This window comes from Nansenia antarctica, assembly GCF_963989245.1.
Source record: "Nansenia antarctica genome assembly, chromosome: 19".
Lineage (NCBI taxonomy): Eukaryota > Metazoa > Chordata > Actinopteri > Argentiniformes > Microstomatidae > Nansenia > Nansenia antarctica.
Genome location: NC_137692.1, coordinates 7,997,650 through 8,017,553, shown reverse-complemented (window position 1 = coordinate 8,017,553; position 19,904 = coordinate 7,997,650). Strand labels below are relative to the sequence as shown.

Sequence of the window (19,904 nt, the reverse complement as noted above, 5' to 3'; positions counted from 1 at the left end):
ATTTTAACACTCCATCATCACATTACACATTACAAGATTACAAATAGATTTTCATTGTGAATACAAAATAAGCATTTTTTCTTCATGGATAAATGATGTCTTTATTAAATGAGGCCTATTCAACATGATCCAAACATGTTTGATGTTGTTCTGATGATGATGATGATGATGATGATGACGATGATGATGATGAAGATAATCCTAGTGGTTCATTTGATCACTTGTGTTCTCACTAGAACATTTGCTTCACTTGAAACAGAGTTTAGGATAAAGTTCGCTTTGCTCTGCGCATTCGAAGTAACTCCCGGAGCAAATAGCCGTCGGATGCTCCGCTTGAAAAGGGTGAAAAGGGTGGTTTCGCTTCAGTTAGAAACGACACATCCATCACTTTGCTTCGCTTTGCTTTTGGTGAGAACGCTGCTCGAGGCAGTCCATAGGAAAACAACAGCGCACGCGTGTTGATCTGGATAAGAGAGGGACAACGGGCATATCTAAATGTTTCTGACCAATCAACTACCACGTCTGTTGCTTCGATTGTCTGTTGCCACGTCTGTTGCTTCGCGATTTATACATCGAATAGGTAGACAACATTTAGGATTTATTGAACAGTTTTATTTTTAATATTAATAATTCATAATTGTATGTAGTATGTTGTGGTGAATGTTGTGAGCCTGAGCAGAAGGGACAATAGCTGCTACAGGCGGACCATGACCCATTGTGCAGGTAACTTATTACATATGTTGTTTGAGTTCTATGTTTTGGTGCATTTTGTAAGAGTCCACTCGTGGTGTTGCTAGCATTCGCGAGCTAGGACATGGCTAGTCAGTAACGTCATGTTGCATTCCAAGTGTAGTACCTTTTTCCGCCACACGCGTGTATGAGTGCTGTTCTGCAGGATAAATATTAGAAATGGATGAAGTATTGTTCTGAATTGTATATTGTGTGTCTGATTGACATAGTCTTTGAGTGCTTTTGACATGTCATTGATTGTATGTAGTATGTTGTGGTGAATGTTGTGAGCCTGAGCAGAAGGGACAATAGCTGCTGCAGGCGGACCAGAGATTCATGCCAATTGTTTTGTTTATTTGATGACCCATTGTGCAGGCATTAAAAGCTGCTTCATCCACCATCCTGAGAGTGTCCCAATCCCTTCAGTACCGCCAAACACAAATTAATAATTTTTAACAAAGACAGATAAGAAGAACAGGGAACATTCCATCGCGAGTGAAGCGAGCAAGCGGGAAAAAATTTGGCCTCCTCAATTCTGGAAGTCACCAGCCTCCACTGGTATGTAGGTATGTATGGAAGCATATAGCTGACTTAATTCAAATGCTAATGCAATATGAGATTGCAATTGCATGTTCCACTTTTGCATGCATTCTTTCAGACAATATTCAAATTCAAATGCAATTCTACTGATTTTCATTTTCTTGTACCCGATGTGCACATTCGCTGTCAATATTAAAATTATAATGCAAAGCCATTTGACATTTAATTTCCAAAGTCATGCGCTGCTTTGTAGCTGACAAAATTCAAAAGTTCATTCTAATGTGCAAATGACTTTGCAATCCCAAAATAGCATATTCATTTGCCACTTTTGCCTGCGTTATTTGAGTCAATATTCAAATTGTAATGCAATAATGTGATTCGCAATTGCATTTACATGTTCTAGTAAACACATCCGCTTTGTAGCTGACAAAATTCAAACTCTCTATGCAATTCGGTGATATGCAATTGCATTTACATGTTCTAGGAAACACATCCGCTTTACGTATACTGGTATATTGCGTATACCTGGGACAAAATTCAAACTCTCTATGCAATTCGGTGATACGCAATTGCATTTACATGTTCTAGGAAACACATCCGCTTTACAGCTGACAAAATTCAAACTCTCTATGCAATTCGAACGCATCTGGGTACTTTGCTCTCCCGTCATGTCCACGCCCCTTTTTGGGTGATAGAAGGGGAGAAGTTTGACTGGCGGTCAATGGAAATTTCTGGTCTTTGCTACTTTAATCCGATAAAATAAGAAAACCGTAGTGCTTTTTAGATATTAGGAGCCCAAATCCAATGGCCAGTTAGGCAAACTATTATATAGTGTCGTTGCCGATCAATGATCGACGTCGTTATATAGAGAAAATTAATGAAATAGGGGTTGATTCATCAGAGCAGTCATACGTCATCTCCCTGTCATCAGGGATTTGTCGATCTTTGATTTGATTTGCTGTGTAAGTCCCCAGATGAGAGTGTTACATTCGTTTTCTTAAGATAGGATAATGAATAAATCTGTTCAATTGGCATTTGCCTACTGTCAATCAGTGCCTACTGTTAATCAGTAGCCTGTATGGTGTATATTAATTAATTAATTAATTTTGCCATTTAGCAGACGCCTTTATCCAAAGCGACTTACAATTACGAATTACAGGGACATTCCCCCTGGAGTAACTGAGGGCTAAGTGCCTTACCCAAGGGCACACTAGTAGTGGTGTGGCTTCAGGCGGGATTTGAACTCACAACCTTCCGATCCCAAGTCCAACTCACTATCCACTAGAGTCTAGACCACCACTACCCCACATGAAGATGTTATAGCTAGCTAGCTACAATTTATCATGAAAATAATGAACAGCAAGCTAGATCCAAAACTAGGGCCGGTGGAGGAGGGCAAGTGTCACATTGGACAGACTACCAAAACAGAAAAATAAAGTATCTTAACGACAGCAAAAGTGATGGATGTCAGACATAGCCTACATTACCTGGAGATTCAATAAGGTACTTTTATATGACAGGATATGGGTTAGGGTTATATGACACCTGTAGCGAGATAGATAGATAGAGCCAAAAGTAAAAAGTCGCTGAGAGACGCAACCAGGGTCTGGCTCACTGGCTGGTAATTGTATGATGCGCCAAACAATCCGCTGAGATGAAAAGTACGTTTTAGAGCATTTATTGAATAGAACAATCAAACTTGGCGACATACAAAAATAATCCATAAGCGATCAAAACCAGAAAAATAACAAACAATGCGTATAGAATATAGAATAGAATAGACGTTATTGTCCTTGTACAGTTGCCTATACAATGAAATTGTAGTGGTTCTTCTGAAGGTGCAAAAACAGAAAAACATATTCACAAACATATACACATAACATATCACAAATATTACACACTAGACCAATTCAAAAGCGAAAATGCTATAAAACAAGCTAAGAGACAATGAGGTCCGTGGTGTCAAGTGCAAATAAAGACAACAATATTAAGAAAATAAAAACAACTATAAAAGCAAGCTAAAAGACATGAATGTCAGTGTCTCATCTGGTTCATCAGTGGTTCATCTGCGTCATATGCGTATAATGCGGTCAACAAAAATACATCGCTCCCCTCTCTCTCCACTACCGCAATGCAAGGTGCGCAGGTGCTTAAATGACGTTGCAATATCACCCCCCATAACCATATGACTTCTCAATACGGTGATCAAGGCAATAAACAAACAAGTAAACTCACAATAAACCCAGCCTGTTATACTAAATACCCCCTAAATCATATTCATGCCTCCGACAACACCTCAGGCCTTTGGGTGGTTCATCCACATGGATGGAGGCAGACTGAACGTCTGTAATCCTACTTTGATTGTTTGTTTATTGCCTTGATCACCGTATTGAGAAGTCATCGACAATATATAATAGTTTGCCTAACTGGCCATCGGATTTGGGCTCCTAATATCTAAAAAGCACTACGGTTTTCTTATTTTATCGGATTAAAGTAGCAAAGACCAGAAATTTCCATTGACCGCCAGTCAAACTTCTCCCCTTCTATCACCCAAAAAGGGGCGTGGACATGACGGGAGAGCAAAGTACCCGGATGCGTTCGATTTGCATAGAGAGTTTGCATTTTGTCAGCTGTAAAGCGGATGTGTTTCCTAGAACATGTAAATGCAATTGCGTATCACCGAATTGCATAGAGAGTTTGAATTTTGTCAGCTACAAAGCGGATGTGTTTACTAGAACATGTAAATGCAATTGCGAATCACATTATTGCATTACAATTTGAATATTGACTCAAATAACGCAGGCAAAAGTGGCAAATGAATATGCTATTTTGGGATTGCAAAGTCATTTGCACATTAGAATGAACTTTTGAATTTTGTCAGCTACAAAGCAGCGCATGACTTTGGAAATTAAATGTCAAATGGCTTTGCATTATAATTTTAATATTGACAGCGAATGTGCACATCGGGTACATGAAAATAAAAATGCAAATCATTAGAATTGCATTTGAATTTGAATATTGTCTGAAAGAATGCATGCAAAAGTGGAACATGCAATTGCAATCTCATATTGCATTAGCATTTGAGTTAGGTCAGCTATATGCTTCCATATTGTATTCTATATGCGCGCTCATGTGTATCTACAGCTTGTGGACACAGGGTGGCAATTTTGAGCTTCTCTCACCAGTGCCGCTGTTGACCTACAGTCTTCTGAAGGGGCAAGACGAAAGAAGCGCAGAATGCAAACATGCGCTGAACAGAGAACATGCGCTCAGTAGCATAGCTGTGACTGTGACTGTGGCCAGGGGACTCGCGGTGTGGAAAGGGTAGGCACTAGGCAATGATGTAAGACAATGCTCAGTTTTTGGAGAGTAGGGTCATGTTTTCTATGGATGTGATAGCAGCAGAGTGTAAAAACAACCAACGTACACTAGTACTAGGGCGAAATTGGCATGGATGCGGGCGAACTAACGTGAGATAATTGTGGGCTTTGATGCCGATGGATTCTGTTTGCGCATCAGTTAACACGCAGGCGGATAGACCCTCTGGGTCTTAACTCTGAACACCGGTGGTAGTGGAGCAGCAAGGACTGTCAGGAGACACGATGACGGCTGTACGAGGGGCTCACACACACAATGCAAGTTCGACTGGGTCCAAGGAGAATGGACAGAACAAGGAGAATGGACAGAACAAGGAGAATGGACAGAACACACCTGGGTCCAGGGAGAATGGACAGAACAAGGAGAATGGACTGAACCCACCGAGCCATACGAACCTGGTTCCTCCACCGGACACGGCGGGCACGGCGGCGTCCTCCGCGGGTGATCTGACCCAGACATGGATCCAGTTCACTAAGACATTTGTGCTGATTTTCCCCATTTATGTTTTGGGTTATTTTGAATTCAGCTTCAGTTGGCTTTTAATTGGACTTGTGCTATTCTTCTGGTGGAGGAAGAACACAGGGGGAAAGAACAGCCGACTGAACAGAGCTCTGGCCTTCTTTGAACAAGAGGAAAGAACTGTCAAGAAAAGTCTGACAACTTCTGATATGCCACCATGGGTAAGATGCCTTCATGTAATACCCTGCTTATGCTATGCAAACAACACTGTCTTTCTCTCTCTCTCTCTCTCTCTCTCTCTCTCTCTCTCTCTCTCTCTCTCTCTCTCTCTCTCTCTCTCTCTCTCTCTCACTGCTGTCAGTCTCTCTTGATTATTCATGTTGAGTAATGACGTGTATTTAAGCATGTTTTCCCCAATTATTAGGACAGGACATGTGAAATATATTTTGGAGTTTCCAGGAAAATCATCACCTGATGATAAGAAGCAGCAATGTTGACCTGTGAAGCTCTGATCACAGCTGTCCTCAGCACTGCCTAAGTTAGACTCAGTTAGACTAAGTTAGACCCCCCTCTAAGCCCCCTCTAAATACAGCCTGGCACAATGGTCAACTGGACACCAGGGTGAGAGGGACATGCCCAGGGTGAGAGGGACATGCCCAGAGGGCCTCGTTATTTTAAGACACACCACCACTGTTGTGTTGGAAGATGTGTAACGATGGTCAAACAGCCAAACTTCTTTCATTTAATTCTTTTATTTGACCTGCAGAGAAGACATATAGAACACAATTCTTCTCTGGTCTGCTTGTGAATCCATTAGACTGGCGGCCATGTTCTACCACCACCGCCTATGTACATTTCACATCAGGACAATTTGTTCACAGAAAGAACACAAACTTCCCTCAAACATTACAAATAACAATTACAAACAACATGTGAAGCAACATACCTGCAGAGAAGACATATAGAACACAATTCTTCTCTGGTCTGCTTGTGAATCTGCACGTTCAAAACAACATACAATAAATGTTCTGTTTCACATCATCACAATACATCACATCATCACAATACATGTAAAAACAAACAGCACAGTACTACACCAACACCTTCACCCTACATTACAAGATTCTCCATACAAACAACAAAACACGAGGAGCATTTCACATCACGCACATACCCATTAGACTGGCGGCCATGTTCTAGCACCACCGCAAGTACGGCAACAAGAGAAGGACAAAGAACGTGCAGACCTGCAGTACACCCAAACTCCAAAGGGGGGCTCCAACAACAACCAGGGCTGCTCAAGCACAGCGAAACTCATCTACATTCACCACAACTAAACATACATTCCCAACTCTGTTACACCCACCTCCCCTGAATTTCGCCAACCTTGAGCAGCAACTATACATTTAAACACTACTTTTTACTTTTTACACTATTACATAGGGCCGCCAAAGGACAGGACAGCCAACTTGAAAAGTATCCTATAAGGATGAAGTGGAAAGAGAGGTAACCTATCTCTCCAACCAACTACTGGCGGTAGGATGCGTTCTACACCCCACAAGACCCTTTTTTTTTTTCCACTGTGTATTACTAGCCTTCAAGAGGCCACAACCTCTTATGAAACAATCAGAATAACGAACAAACCTATATGTCATAGGATGTCAGTGTGCACAGTGTATACATGCACTGAACTGAGCTTCGGCTTATCTAACTGTGGAAAGCCTGAAACACTGACCTACAAACAGCTCGAATGTTTGACTTAGTGTCTTGGATAATGTCTTGTCCTGACATAGTATAAATCAATCTGTCAACTGGTTTGATAAGGCGACCAAACTTGGACTTGACCTGTGTGACTGTACTAGGATGTTCACACTGTGTAACAGAAGCTAGAGTGTCAGTACGCTGTGTGTCACTAGCATCATCTATCTGATTCGTGTTACCAGAAACATCAGTACAATCATCAGCGCTAACCACAAATCTAGAATCAGAGTTAATGGACTGATCTACCATTTGCTCCTCAGCCATCTGCTCGGGAACCCTCTGAGGGGCAAACGAGACTGAAGACACTACAGTGTTAGTAGCCTCTGTCCGTGAGTGGTCAGGGAATGGTAACTGGGTGACCCACTCCAGGGTTCTTCCCTTGGGATCCTTGGGCTCTGGAACAGTCAAGGGAACATCCCTCTCCCGAACAGCTCTACCCCCATACTCCATGTCTTCAACCTCCCCTCCCTCACTCCCAGGACAGGAATCCACTCTCTCCGACTCGAACGCGGTTCCTCTACTCACTTCCCCAGGCAAGGAATCCTGTTCCACTTCCGACACGGACATGTCACTTGGCTCATTTGATGTATGAACAGCAGACAGGGATGAAACTGGGTCAGAGATCACACTCGTATCATACACCGGCAGAAAGTTCACCAACAACAATAGATTACGGTGGACTACCTTCTCTCGTCCAGTGACAGTGTCTTGTATCCTATATGTGTGAGTCTCAGAGTTCCTATCCACCACAGTGTATACAGTAGACTCCCAACGATCAGCCACCTTTCTCTTTCCTCTCTCTCTCTTGTTCGCCAACAGCACACGGTCTCCGACGTCAATGGTGGGCCCTTTTACTCGTCTGTTGTAGAGCTCTGTGTGACGGTGCTGTTCTTTTATGACATGTTCCTGGGCTATGACCATAGCTTCTCTCAGATCCTTCGTGAGAGACATCACATACTTGTCGTAGCTGACCACAGCTGGATCATTCAGGACTGTCCGGAAGAGTATATCGACAGGGAGACGAGGAGTACGCCCGAACATCAGATAGAAAGGTGCATAGCCAGTTGACTCATGCGCTGTGCTATTGTACATGAACGTCAGAGTTTGCAAACGCCCCGGCCAGTTGATTTTTGCCTCTGGTTCAAGCGCTCGGATCATGTTACCGAGAGTTCTATTGAAACGTTCCACACTACCGTTACCCATCGGGTGATACGGGGTTGTGTGCGACTTTCTGACACCGGAGACTCTGAGCAGCTCACTCACTAGTTGACTCTCGAAGCTAGCTCCCTGGTCGCTATGGATACGTTCTGGGAACCCAAAGACGCAGAAGAACTTGTCCCATAGAACTCTCGCCACCTGTTTGGCTGACTGATCTTTGCAGGGGAATGCCTGGGCCATTCTTGTAAAATGGTCAGTAACAACTAACACATCAACTGACTTGTTCCTTGAGTCCTCCGCTGACCAGAAATCAATGCAAACCAGCTGAAGTGGCCTGGTTGATGTGATACTCTGCAAAGGCGCCCTCGCAGCAGGTTCAACAGTCTTACTGACAATACACCGCTGGCAGTTACGGACGTAGTCTCTTACGTCTCTGTCGAGGTTGAGCCAGAAGAACCTCTGTCTGGCCAAGCCAAGACTCCTGAACTGACCTTGATGGCCGGCATGGTCATGAACACCTCTCAGAACTTCAACTTTCTTAGACTCAGGGACCACATACTGGCGGCGTTTTGACTTCACGACTTGGTCCCTCGAGACTCTGTAGAGTACCCCATTGCTCACAACAAGTTTCTCCCAGTGCTTCAGGTACCTCATGACTGTGACTGATTCCTTATCTCTCTCTCTCCTGGAGGGTCTCCGATGTCTCTCCACATAGTACAAGACTCGAGAGAGAGTCCTGTCTCTGAGCTGTTCATCCCGAAGTTCCTTCTCACTGTAAGCAGGAAGTGAGTCCTGACCACCTGGGACTAACTGAGGCAAATGGTGCAAGACTGCTACAGCGCGCGTTCTTGCTCCGACCTCCCACAGATCGTCATATGACTGTAGAACAACAGACACTTCATCCATCTCCATAGACTGAGCGTGGACATGCAGAGGTGATGGGACACTTTGAGCGTAACTCTCTGCCTGGCGTGGAGTGTCACCACTATCATTGGACGACCGGAAGGCGTCCTGTACAGAAGCACTCGACACAACCTGGACTTCGGAGAGGAGATTCTTGTAGGGCTCTTCAAGTAATCTGTGACTGACTCTCTGCTTAACGAAAGGCACACGACTCAAGGCATCAGCGACAACATTCTGTGGGCCTGGCACGTACTTGATGTCGAAGTTATAGCTCGCTAACTTAGCCACCCATCGTTGCTCGCAGCAGTCCAGCTTGGGCTTCGTCATGATATGAGTCAATGGATTATTGTCCGTCCAAACAGTGAAATCATGCCCCTTCAACCAATGGCTGAACTTGTCACAGACACTCCACTTCAAGGCTAGGAATTCCAACCGATGGGCTGGGTAGTTTCTCTGAGACTGAGAGAGGGACTTGCTGGCGAATGCGATTGGCCTCGCTCGGTCTTCACCCTCTTGGATCTGCGACAGGACAGCACCGATGCCATCAAGGGACGCGTCCGTTGACAGCATGAAGGGACGGCTGAAATCAGGGTGAGCCAGGACAGCCGTCTCAACCAGCGCCGTTTTCAGCTTCTGGAAAGCCTGCTCCGTTTCGGGGGTCCAGTCAGTAACCTTCAACTTCCTGCTTTGTGACCTTTGTTTGGACTGTTTCACCTTCCCTTTTCTCTTCTGGCCCGTCAACAGAGAGAAGAGAGGCTTTGCAATAGCGGAGAAGCTAGGCACAAAGTGCTGGTAATAATTGATCATCCCCAAGAAAGATCTGATTCGTTTCTGTGAGGGGGTTACACCGTCCGCTTCCATCAGGTCAGCACTTGTCATCTTTGCGATGCTCTCAACTTTGCTGGGATCAGTCAACACACCGTTGTCATTAATTATGTGGCCGAGGAATTTGACGGATTTCCGGAGAAAAAAACACTTCTTGGGGGCCAATTTCAGGTTATGACCACGCAGTCTACTGAACACCATCTCCAAGCGTTCCAGAGCTGTCCTCTCATCAGGGGCATACACCAATAAATCATCCAGATAAACCAGTAAGCTCAGATAGTTCTGGTCTCCGAAAATGCTAGTCATCATACGCATGAAGCTCCCAGGACTATTACAGAGGCCCTGCGGGAGGCGATTATACTCATACAAGCCCATAGGTGTTGTAAAGGCAGAGTACTTTCTGTCATCCTCGTGTAGTGGCATGTTATAAAACCCTGAGGTTAGATCCATAGTACTAAACAAGGAGTTACCTCCAAGTGCAGCTAAGCAGTCGGCCTGGTGAGGGAGAGGGTGAGCATCCTTCAGGGTCCTCTTGTTCAGCCAGCGAAAGTCTGTACAGATACGGAGATCTCCGTTCTTTTTCCATACAAGAACCAACGGAGATGCATATTCACTGGTTGACTTCCTGATTATATCTTTCTCCTCCATCTCACTCAGTACTTGGCGCAACTTCTGATACTGACTGGGGGGCACTCGTCTGAATGGGAGCCGGAATGGCCTGTGATCTGAGAGGTGAATGCGATGTATGAAGCCCTTTGCCTCTCCACAATCCAGGTGATGGCGTGAGAAGATGTCCTTGTAGCGCACAACCAGGTCAGCCATCTTGCTTCTACACTGTTCAGACACGTCACAGGAGTGTATGTCGAGCCCACTCAATCCCATGTACTTCAGTTCCTCATCAACAGTGCGGGCCGCATTTTCACTGGACGGGGTTACTTGACAGCAACTGAGTAGTGGGACCTCAGCAGGTCCAGTCTCATCCATGTCCTCGAGCACAATGCAGGAGAAGACGTCGGCCAATTTAGCATTGCGTCTTACCAAGACGGGCCTGTCGGACGAGTTGATCAGCTTCAATGGAACCCATCCGTCTCCCCACAAAGGAGTAACAACTCTGGCCACCAGAACCCCTCTTGGAGCTGAGCGACACGATGTGGGCTCTGTCATCACAGCGCTACCAGGAGACACAATAGTGGACTTGGGTAGCTTGCCCCACATCAGGTACTCCCGACCAGGCTCAAGACACACGGCTGAGTTGCACCTGACTGTGCCTATCTTGTCAGGTATGACGTCACCTCGCCAACGGTTCAGACCAGCGAGCATCGAGAGAAACTGTTCAGATTCTGGATCGCCAGCAGGACAGGGCGTAGACACAGCCTTCCAGTAGCCATCACATTGCTTATACTGCCGGAGGATATATTTAATAACATTGGTGCCTAGTATCAACTCATCATGCTGGCCTTCAACTACCAGAGTGGGAACCATAATCCTACAGCCATACACCTCCATTTCCACGTTGAAAGCTGACTCAGGCTTGACACGGCGACCACCACAGCCAACAAGCACCACATTTGAACTGAACTGGTTATGCTCTGTAGCAACTCCAACCTCTCTAAGCTTTCCCTCTGCCGTCTTACTCATTGTACAAGCCATAGACCCACTGTCTAGCATAGCATTTAGAGTCACTGTATTACCAACTGTCACAGGTGTGTAGAAAAGGCTGTCACTACCACTAATTGTATGCGTATTCTGATAAACAATATCTTCAGAGTTATCACTTGAGCTTTTGAGAGCTATATACACTGTCTCAGCACTAGATTCGTCCTCACAATGGGAGTTTACTTGGCGACCTATACTTTCTCCCTCTGAATACAGGCCACCTAGTTTCCCTGAGGCTGAGGTGCTCGGGACGACCTGGTGGGACACTCAACTTTTGTGTGACCTGGGGCTAAACAGACAAAGCACAGCTTCCCTGACATGCAGTGTGAGATGGTAGTGTGTCTACTGTCACCACAGACTCGGCAGGCCTTCTCACGGGCGCCACCCTGGTATCTTCCGCCACGAGGAGCACTGTCACGCTGCTGCACTTTCCCCATCATCTGCTCCAGCCTCTCCATAATGCGAGCAAGAATCCTGTCTTCAGATTGCTGAGTGTTCTGGGCCACAGCAGTCGCGGAGGAGTGGCACGGAAGCTGGCCTAAAGCATGGTCCTGGGAAGGAATGAGGGTAGAAGGCGGACACTGTGTGTGGTACACTGGACTATGGGCAGGAGCAGGGGGGTACTGGGTGGAACACTGCTCAGACACAGACTGAATCGAAGGCTCTGGATGAGACTGCACAGTGTGGAGGGCGGTGGCATGGCTCTTCAATGGCACAGAACTACCGGTCCTGCCAGAGGCTCTCAGCTCTCTCTGATAATTATCAATCTTCAACTGTATGTCTCGTGAGCTCCACTCCTCAATAGCCTTGCATTCCAGAATACGGGATAGTCCAGAGTCCGGGCAATGCCTGACAAACATCCGTGCTACCTCTTCACCCACGTTCTCCATCCTCCTACCTTGTCTGCGAAGGCCCTCACCAGCTACATCAGCTGCTTTGTTGATCCTCAACCAGTAGTCTACAGGGTTCTCATTGGGTCTGGGTAGAGTGGCATAGAAATCTGACAACGGGAGGCATGATGACACATCACTGAAGTACTTGAGAAGGATATCATAGATGAGATCAGGGTTCTGCTTCACATCAAGTGTCTGATCGCTTCGCAAACCAACCCTCACAACATCCTTTGCCTTACCCATCAGCCTTGCCAGTATCTCCTCAGCCTGTTCATGCATTGGACATTTCTGCTTTCTCAGATAAGCTTTAGACATGTCAATCCAGTCCTGGACTGAACACTTATCAGAACTATCACCTCGGAACATTGGTGGTTCCCTGTCTGATGTTACATTCACAGTAACGCACGGAACCTCCTGTCTAACAACATTAGGATCAGTTACAGGATCTGGAGGCGATGTGCAGTTGAGGTGTGCACTGCTCATACTACTTGAGTGAACTACACCAGCTGAAATTAGCTTGGTTACAATGGACTCGCCAATCTGAGCACCTAGCTGACCCATCATGTCTGAAAGGTGATGAAGAGCTTCAGTGTCATTAACACTGGGTGTGGATGTGGGAGGAGCCTCCCCTGTAAACTGTCCGACAGCAGCACAACCTGGGTCCTGACCTGACCCTGTGCCTCTACCACTGTCAGTAAACAACTGGGAACACCCCACCTCCCTACTATTCAACCCACCGATGACAGCACTGTCTGCTCTGCTCTGACATGCCCCCCATGCACCCCTCTCCATAGGCAACACTGGACTGGCAAAAATCTCATCATTAAAACCTGGCCTCTGAGCCATAGTGGTACAGACTTGCGTTGTGTAATATTACTGAATGAAAATAATAATAATAATAATAATGTTTAAAAAAAAATATAAAGTTACAGCAGGACATAAAAACCAAAACAATCAAAGCACTTTTTAAACTGATGTAATCACAGACCTCAGACTGAATGACCATTTACTATAATACTCTGACCACACTTGATCTATCACACTAAGACCTGGCATCCACGCAGCATCCACGGAGATCGGCGTTCAGCTGATCTTGAGATCCGGGTCACGGCACCAGTGTAACGATGGTCAAACAGCCAAACTTCTTTCATTTAATTCTTTTATTTGACCTGCAGAGAAGACATATAGAACACAATTCTTCTCTGGTCTGCTTGTGAATCCATTAGACTGGCGGCCATGTTCTACCACCACCGCCTATGTACATTTCACATCAGGACAATTTGTTCACAGAAAGAACACAAACTTCCCTCAAACATTACAAATAACAATTACAAACAACATGTGAAGCAACATACCTGCAGAGAAGACATATAGAACACAATTCTTCTCTGGTCTGCTTGTGAATCTGCACGTTCAAAACAACATACAATAAATGTTCTGTTTCACATCATCACAATACATCACATCATCACAATACATGTAAAAAACAAACAGCACAGTACTACACCAACACCTTCACCCTACATTACAAGATTCTCCATACAAACAACAAAACACGAGGAGCATTTCACATCACGCACATACCCATTAGACTGGCGGCCATGTTCTAGCACCACCGCAAGTACGGCAACAAGAGAAGGACAAAGAACGTGCAGACCTGCAGTACACCCAAACTCCAAAGGGGGGCTCCAACAACAACCAGGGCTGCTCAAGCACAGCGAAACTCATCTACATTCACCACAACTAAACATACATTCCCAACTCTGTTACAGATGCAGCCAAGTCTCTACCTGGCTTGTCTGTCAAATGTGGATCTTTACTCTGGTCTAGCCTACTCTATACAGGCCACGGGTTAAGACTACCACTTAGATTCAGAATATCTCTTGCTTATCAGATCCAAGTTGACTGAAATCAACTAAGAACTTGATGAGAACAGGAATCTCAGGGATCTTTACTGTGTAAACCCGAGAGTTAACTAGAATAGTTTTTTGTAAAACCCACTTTTGGGCAATTCCACAGTAACAGAATGACCCTGAGACTACATTTTCAGTTTCAAACATATGCCTTTACCAAACAAAAATCACTGATAGCAAAATTAACAAACTGTAGAAATCCTATGCACAAGGACTAGGCTACTTCTAACTATTCCAACTGAAAACAAAACCCTCCCAGAATTATGCAGAACACTGAGATCTCCCTGGGTTTTTTATGTGCCCACACTCTCCTCAAACTCTGTCTAAAAATATGTCTGCAGAAAGAGTGGGGTGTTAGCTATCATGATACATGAATATATCTCTTTTGGTTGTTGAGCTACAGTAAGTGAAGTGGATTTACATTTGGTAATAGAATGGCGGTACAGAATGACTAAATGTGCATGATTTATGGATTTGAATGTAATTTATGATGATGTAGCTAAAATAGGGACAGTATAATACAAAAGGTTTTGGTAACACAATAACCTGAAGACTGGTGCAATGATTATTACACTTACAGAAGTCAAACCATTTACTAATAACAAAATATAAGTATTGACATTAGTTGATCGAGGTCAATACTTGAACATTAATGAAGTTGTTGTTTTTCTAAACACCTTTTTTCCTAGACGCTTTTTCATTTTGTCATGTGTTTGGCCAGAAGTCAAAGCCTTTGTTCATCCCTATTCTTAAAATGGAAGAGGGTTGAAAAATGTATTTCAACATTTTGGTTCTCTCCTTTTAAATGAAATTGCCTGTACCTCAGTGTACCCAACAACAATACAGTCTCCATCTATTGGAGCATGAGATGAGGATATTGATGCGGTTCTGGTGAAGATGCTGATGCAGTGGTTTGCAACTACCACTGGACCACAAGGACCCCAATTGAAATAAGCCAGTGGCTTTCTTGGGTTTTTATCCTGTTAGTTGACCTTGTATGTAATATGTACTTTCATGTACCTACTTCTGCAAATCTTCTAATAAAGTTTTCAATCAATCAATCAAAACTGTATAACTTTCCACAGTTTTTCGGCTGTCCTTATGAAAGAACCCTTTTTGGAACCCGTTTAAGTTCCATGTAGGAAGATTCTGGTGGTGATGGTTTCCATGTAAAACCATTCTGGGTTCCATGTAGAACCCTCTGTGAAAAGGGTTCTACATTAAATGTTACCGTAAACGGTTCTGCCACAGGGACAGCCGAAGACCCCATTTAGGTTCTGTACAACCTGAACAGCTAAGTAGACAATTACATTTCAGTAGATGACTGATTTGATTTTGCCATTCTGTTACTGTTGTCATTCTGTTACTTTCACTTATTAATTCATAAACTAATCTAAACACCTTTAAATATTTTTTCTGGTATAGTTTTCTTAGACGCTTTTTCATAAGTTTGACCAGAAGTCAAAGCTTTTGCTTATCCTTATTCTTCTGGAAGGTGGTTGAGAAATATATTTCTCACTTAATTTCCCATCGACTTTTACTGTAGCTTCATTTGACACCCAATTATGCTCTGATTTCACATTTTGGTCCTCATGGGTCATTTTACATGGAACTGCCCTCTTGTCTCTTCTGCCCTTTCAACTGACAAGGTGACTGCCAATTTGGTGATGTGGAAAAACATGGGGTGTGATGACCAATATTCACTCTATTTTTATCCCAAATGTTTGGCATTGTCACACTGTTAAATGTCTTGTGACTTCTTACACAATGTTTTGAAGGGCAGTAGTAAGTAGTAACTGTCAGAACAGTTCAGTTGTTGAGGAACTTCAACACATTTTAATTTGTACTGAGGGGATTAAGATGTGATTGACTGATGCATGTAGCTTAATGCCTACTGTTGTACAGTTGATGATGCAACAAATTGATGAGAATAAATCAGCTGTCTACCAAGTACTTTAGATAGATAGATAGATAGACTTTATTTGTCATTGTTACAGTACAGGTACCAAACAACGAAATTTAGGAGGGGAGGCTCCCCTGGTATTAGTATGCAGTCTGTAGTGTTGTGACAGGCTAGAATATAGGAATGAATGCGGGAGCAAAGATAGCTAACATGTGTACTTTAATAACTCCATTATAATAACGTAGTAGCAAGAGTCCAACAGAGTGAGCACTTCAATCTTATATACTCCCTCGGCTGGAGCCTCTAGTAGTGGAAACAGTAGGTAATGCATCATTGCAGTATTCTATGTAATAGCAGGGTAATACAGAACACAACACAGTCGATATTCATTGCATTATATTATGTTTTTGTAAATAAGTGGGCTCTCAATGCAGTATGTTTTATGAGCTCAGATACTAACTCAGTATACTAACTTAGTTTTGGAAAAAATATTAAATTAAAGCCACAATCCGTAATTTAACAAACAACTTAATGTCAGCCCTGCCACATACAGCTGAGGATGGGCTTGGAGAAATGATACAACTTTAATTTGCAGGCATAGACAGAATTCTGGGTGCAAGAACTGTCTGTGACATCAGCATGAGAGTTATAAACATATTTTTAAGCTATACAGTCTATGTTTACATTTCTATTGTATGTTTAAGACAGTTGGATTGATGTTTAATGTTATTTCACAATCATTGGGAATAGTAGGTGTCATAAAATCATGTCATAAAATCATGAATGAATGAATGAATGAATGAAAGCATTTATTTCGAACATGTGCAGAGAGAAATAGTTATAACAACAAAAGACAAAACAAAAACAAGAACAAAACAAAACAAAAACAAGAAAAAACTAAACAAAACAAAAAACACTATTTACTTCACATGTCCGAAAAGGAGTAGGAAGAAGCATAAGCTTATTTAATCCTACCCCTTCTCCAATAAACAGAGATTAATAATTAATAAACAGCAGTTGACTTCAATATAAATATAATATATATATTTTAAATTAAATCACATTTATTTACATATGTACATATTGACCAACAATAGAAAACAGATCATGTAAATAAACAAATAATCTGTGAAAACAACAACTATCAAAGCCCTTCTTCCTCCTCGTACCTGGTGAAAACCATTTTTTAATACCGCTTTTTGAACTGGGTCATGCTTGGACACCGCTTTAGCTCCACACTCAATCCGTTCCACAGCTTCACTCCACATATAGAAATACAAAAACGTTTTAACGTTGTACGTACATAAATATGTTTTAAATGTAACTCCCCCCTCAAACTATAACTCCCATCTCTATCAAAAAACAATTTTTGAATATTCCTAGGGAGTAGGTTGTTATTTGCTTTATACATTATTTGTGCTGTTAGAAGGTGGACCAGATCCGTGAATTTTAATGTTTTTGATTTTAAGAATAATGAATTTGTGTGATCTCTATAACCGGAATTATGAATTAACCTTATGGCTCTTTTTTGCAATATTAATAGTGATTGTAGTCTACATTTATAAGTGTTGCCCCAAACCTCCGCACAATAATTTAAATATGGTAAAAGCAGTGAGCAGTAGAGAGTGTGGAGTGATTTATGGTCCAGAACGTGTCTTGCCTTACTCAGTACTGAAATGCTTCTTGACAGTTTATTTCGGACATTTTTTATATGAGATGACCAGCTTATTCTATCATCAATTATCACACCAAGAAACTTAATTTCATGAACTCTTTCAATGTCCACACCATCTACCTGTATCTGTACTTGAGTATTAATTTTATAATTACCAAATAACATGTACCGTATTTTCCGCACTATAAGGCGCACCGGATTATAAGGCGCACCTTCAATGAATGGCCTATTTTAGAACTGTTTTCATATACAGGGCGCACCGGATTATAAGGCGCATAGAATAGAATATAGAATACTGCAGTCAAACGTTTGACTGGGGTTGCGTTACGCCCAAGCTCCACCTACTGCGTTGCGTCACCTCTCCATCGGTGTTGTGTCAACTTCCCGTTGTCCATGCTCCACCTGAGCGTTGTCACCGTCAACGTTCTACCTGCTCCACTGTCAAAAATATATATTTTTCCACCTCAAGTATCAGCCGTTCGTCATCCATTTTTGCAACAAGCGTCAAGGACCTGCGGTGATTCACAGCTGACTCGCGTGAATAGCAATTCGCAATAACTGCGACCACGAGATATAGAGTAGTTAGCTACAAGCATTTTCAATCTGGTATTATCTCTATTAGTGGATTAACCGCTGTGGTGATTTAACAGCTGATAAAAATACATCAAGTAGACTACAAACAGAGCAAAACAATAAAACAACACCAGAAAACAACCAATAGGCTATACAACTATAACCAACAACCAATATGTGACAGCTCCTGGTGAAATGTGCAACGTAATTTTTCAGTTTTTACACATGCTTAAACTACAGATTGTAAGCTTTCAAATTATGTGTCATACATTCAAATCAGAGAAAGATTGAACACGACAGGCGTATTTGAATGTTGGTTCACCTCAAACACTGAATGGGAGAAAAGTGACTCTGAACGCAGCCACAGCTACGAACGCTGCTAACAAAACACATCGCTACGAAGGTCTCAACTGTATTTTAATAACATGACAACATACTGGGAGAACATCGACATGCTAAAAACACATAACTACACATAACTAGATGAACACACAGTTCTTGCTTTTGAACACGAGCTAAAACGAAAGTATGTTTACAAGTCAACCCTCCCTTACCGGTAGCCTCCGGCAAACGAGAATAATGAATCCAATACACAAATTATAAGTGTTTAGTGATCGTTAAACTGTTGTTTATTATATCGAGTGGGTACTTTAAAACTTCAAGTTGAAAGCACCAAGAAGGACCGCCTCGAAATTAATCGATGTTCATGTCCCGTGCCAGCGCTGTTGCCTTCATTCGAATAGTGACTGTAGAGACGCTTCTACTTGCTGCTCTCTGTTCAACAACCCACTGTTCGAGTTTGTCCTCTAACTGTGGCCATCTCGCTTTGTTCCCTCGGAAACTCTGTTTAGTCTTCTTTACTTGGGGTCTTGTGGTGTGGGACTGTGAGTAAGCACATCAGTACCGGTGTTTACTGATTACCGTAATGCTGCAAGCGGTGCGGCTTTGTAGTTTACCAGTCGTACTGAAACATTTTGACAGAGCGCCTTGAGCGCTGTGTACAACCAGTATGGATCAACCAATTAACCAATTGATCCATATATAAGGCGCTCCGGATTATAAGGCGCACTGTCTTTTTTTTGAAAATTAAAGGCTTTTAAGTGCGCCTTATAGTGCGGAAAATACGGTAGTTAGTTTTGCTTAGGTTTAATGATAATTTGTTTATGTCAAACCATCTTTTTAATTTGCACATTTCTGAAGTAATCATCTCCATTAGCTCCTTTAAATTCCCCCCAGAACAAAACATATTTGTATCATCTGCGAATAGTACTAATTTTAATGTTTTTGATACCTTGCAAATATCATTTATATAAAGAATAAACCGTTTCGGACCCAATACTGACCCTTGGGGGACGCCACAAGCAATGTCCAAGCATGACGATGAATACTCTCCCAACTTCACAAATTGATTCCTGTCTCTTAAATAACTTCTCACCCAGTGCAATGCTACCCCCCTGATCCCATACCGTTCCAGTTTACTGATTAATATGTTGTGATTGATTGTGTCGAAAGCTTTTTTAAGATCAATGAATACTCCA

At 42.9% G+C, this 19,904-nt stretch overlaps 1 protein-coding gene across 1 annotated transcript in view; it reads left to right on the top strand.

The window, feature by feature from the left end:
• Positions 1 to 4,871: 4,871 nt before the first annotated feature.
• esyt2b (extended synaptotagmin-like protein 2b) overlaps positions 4,872 to 19,904 on the top strand; it is a gene marked incomplete at its 5' end in the record, with an annotated part of 48,475 nt that continues 33,442 nt past the window's right edge. Inside the window, one exon of the mRNA XM_080548918.1 lies at positions 4,872 to 5,327. Within this exon, the coding sequence (XP_080405044.1) occupies positions 4,872 to 5,327 (456 nt within the window). The remainder of the gene's footprint in view (positions 5,328 to 19,904) is intronic.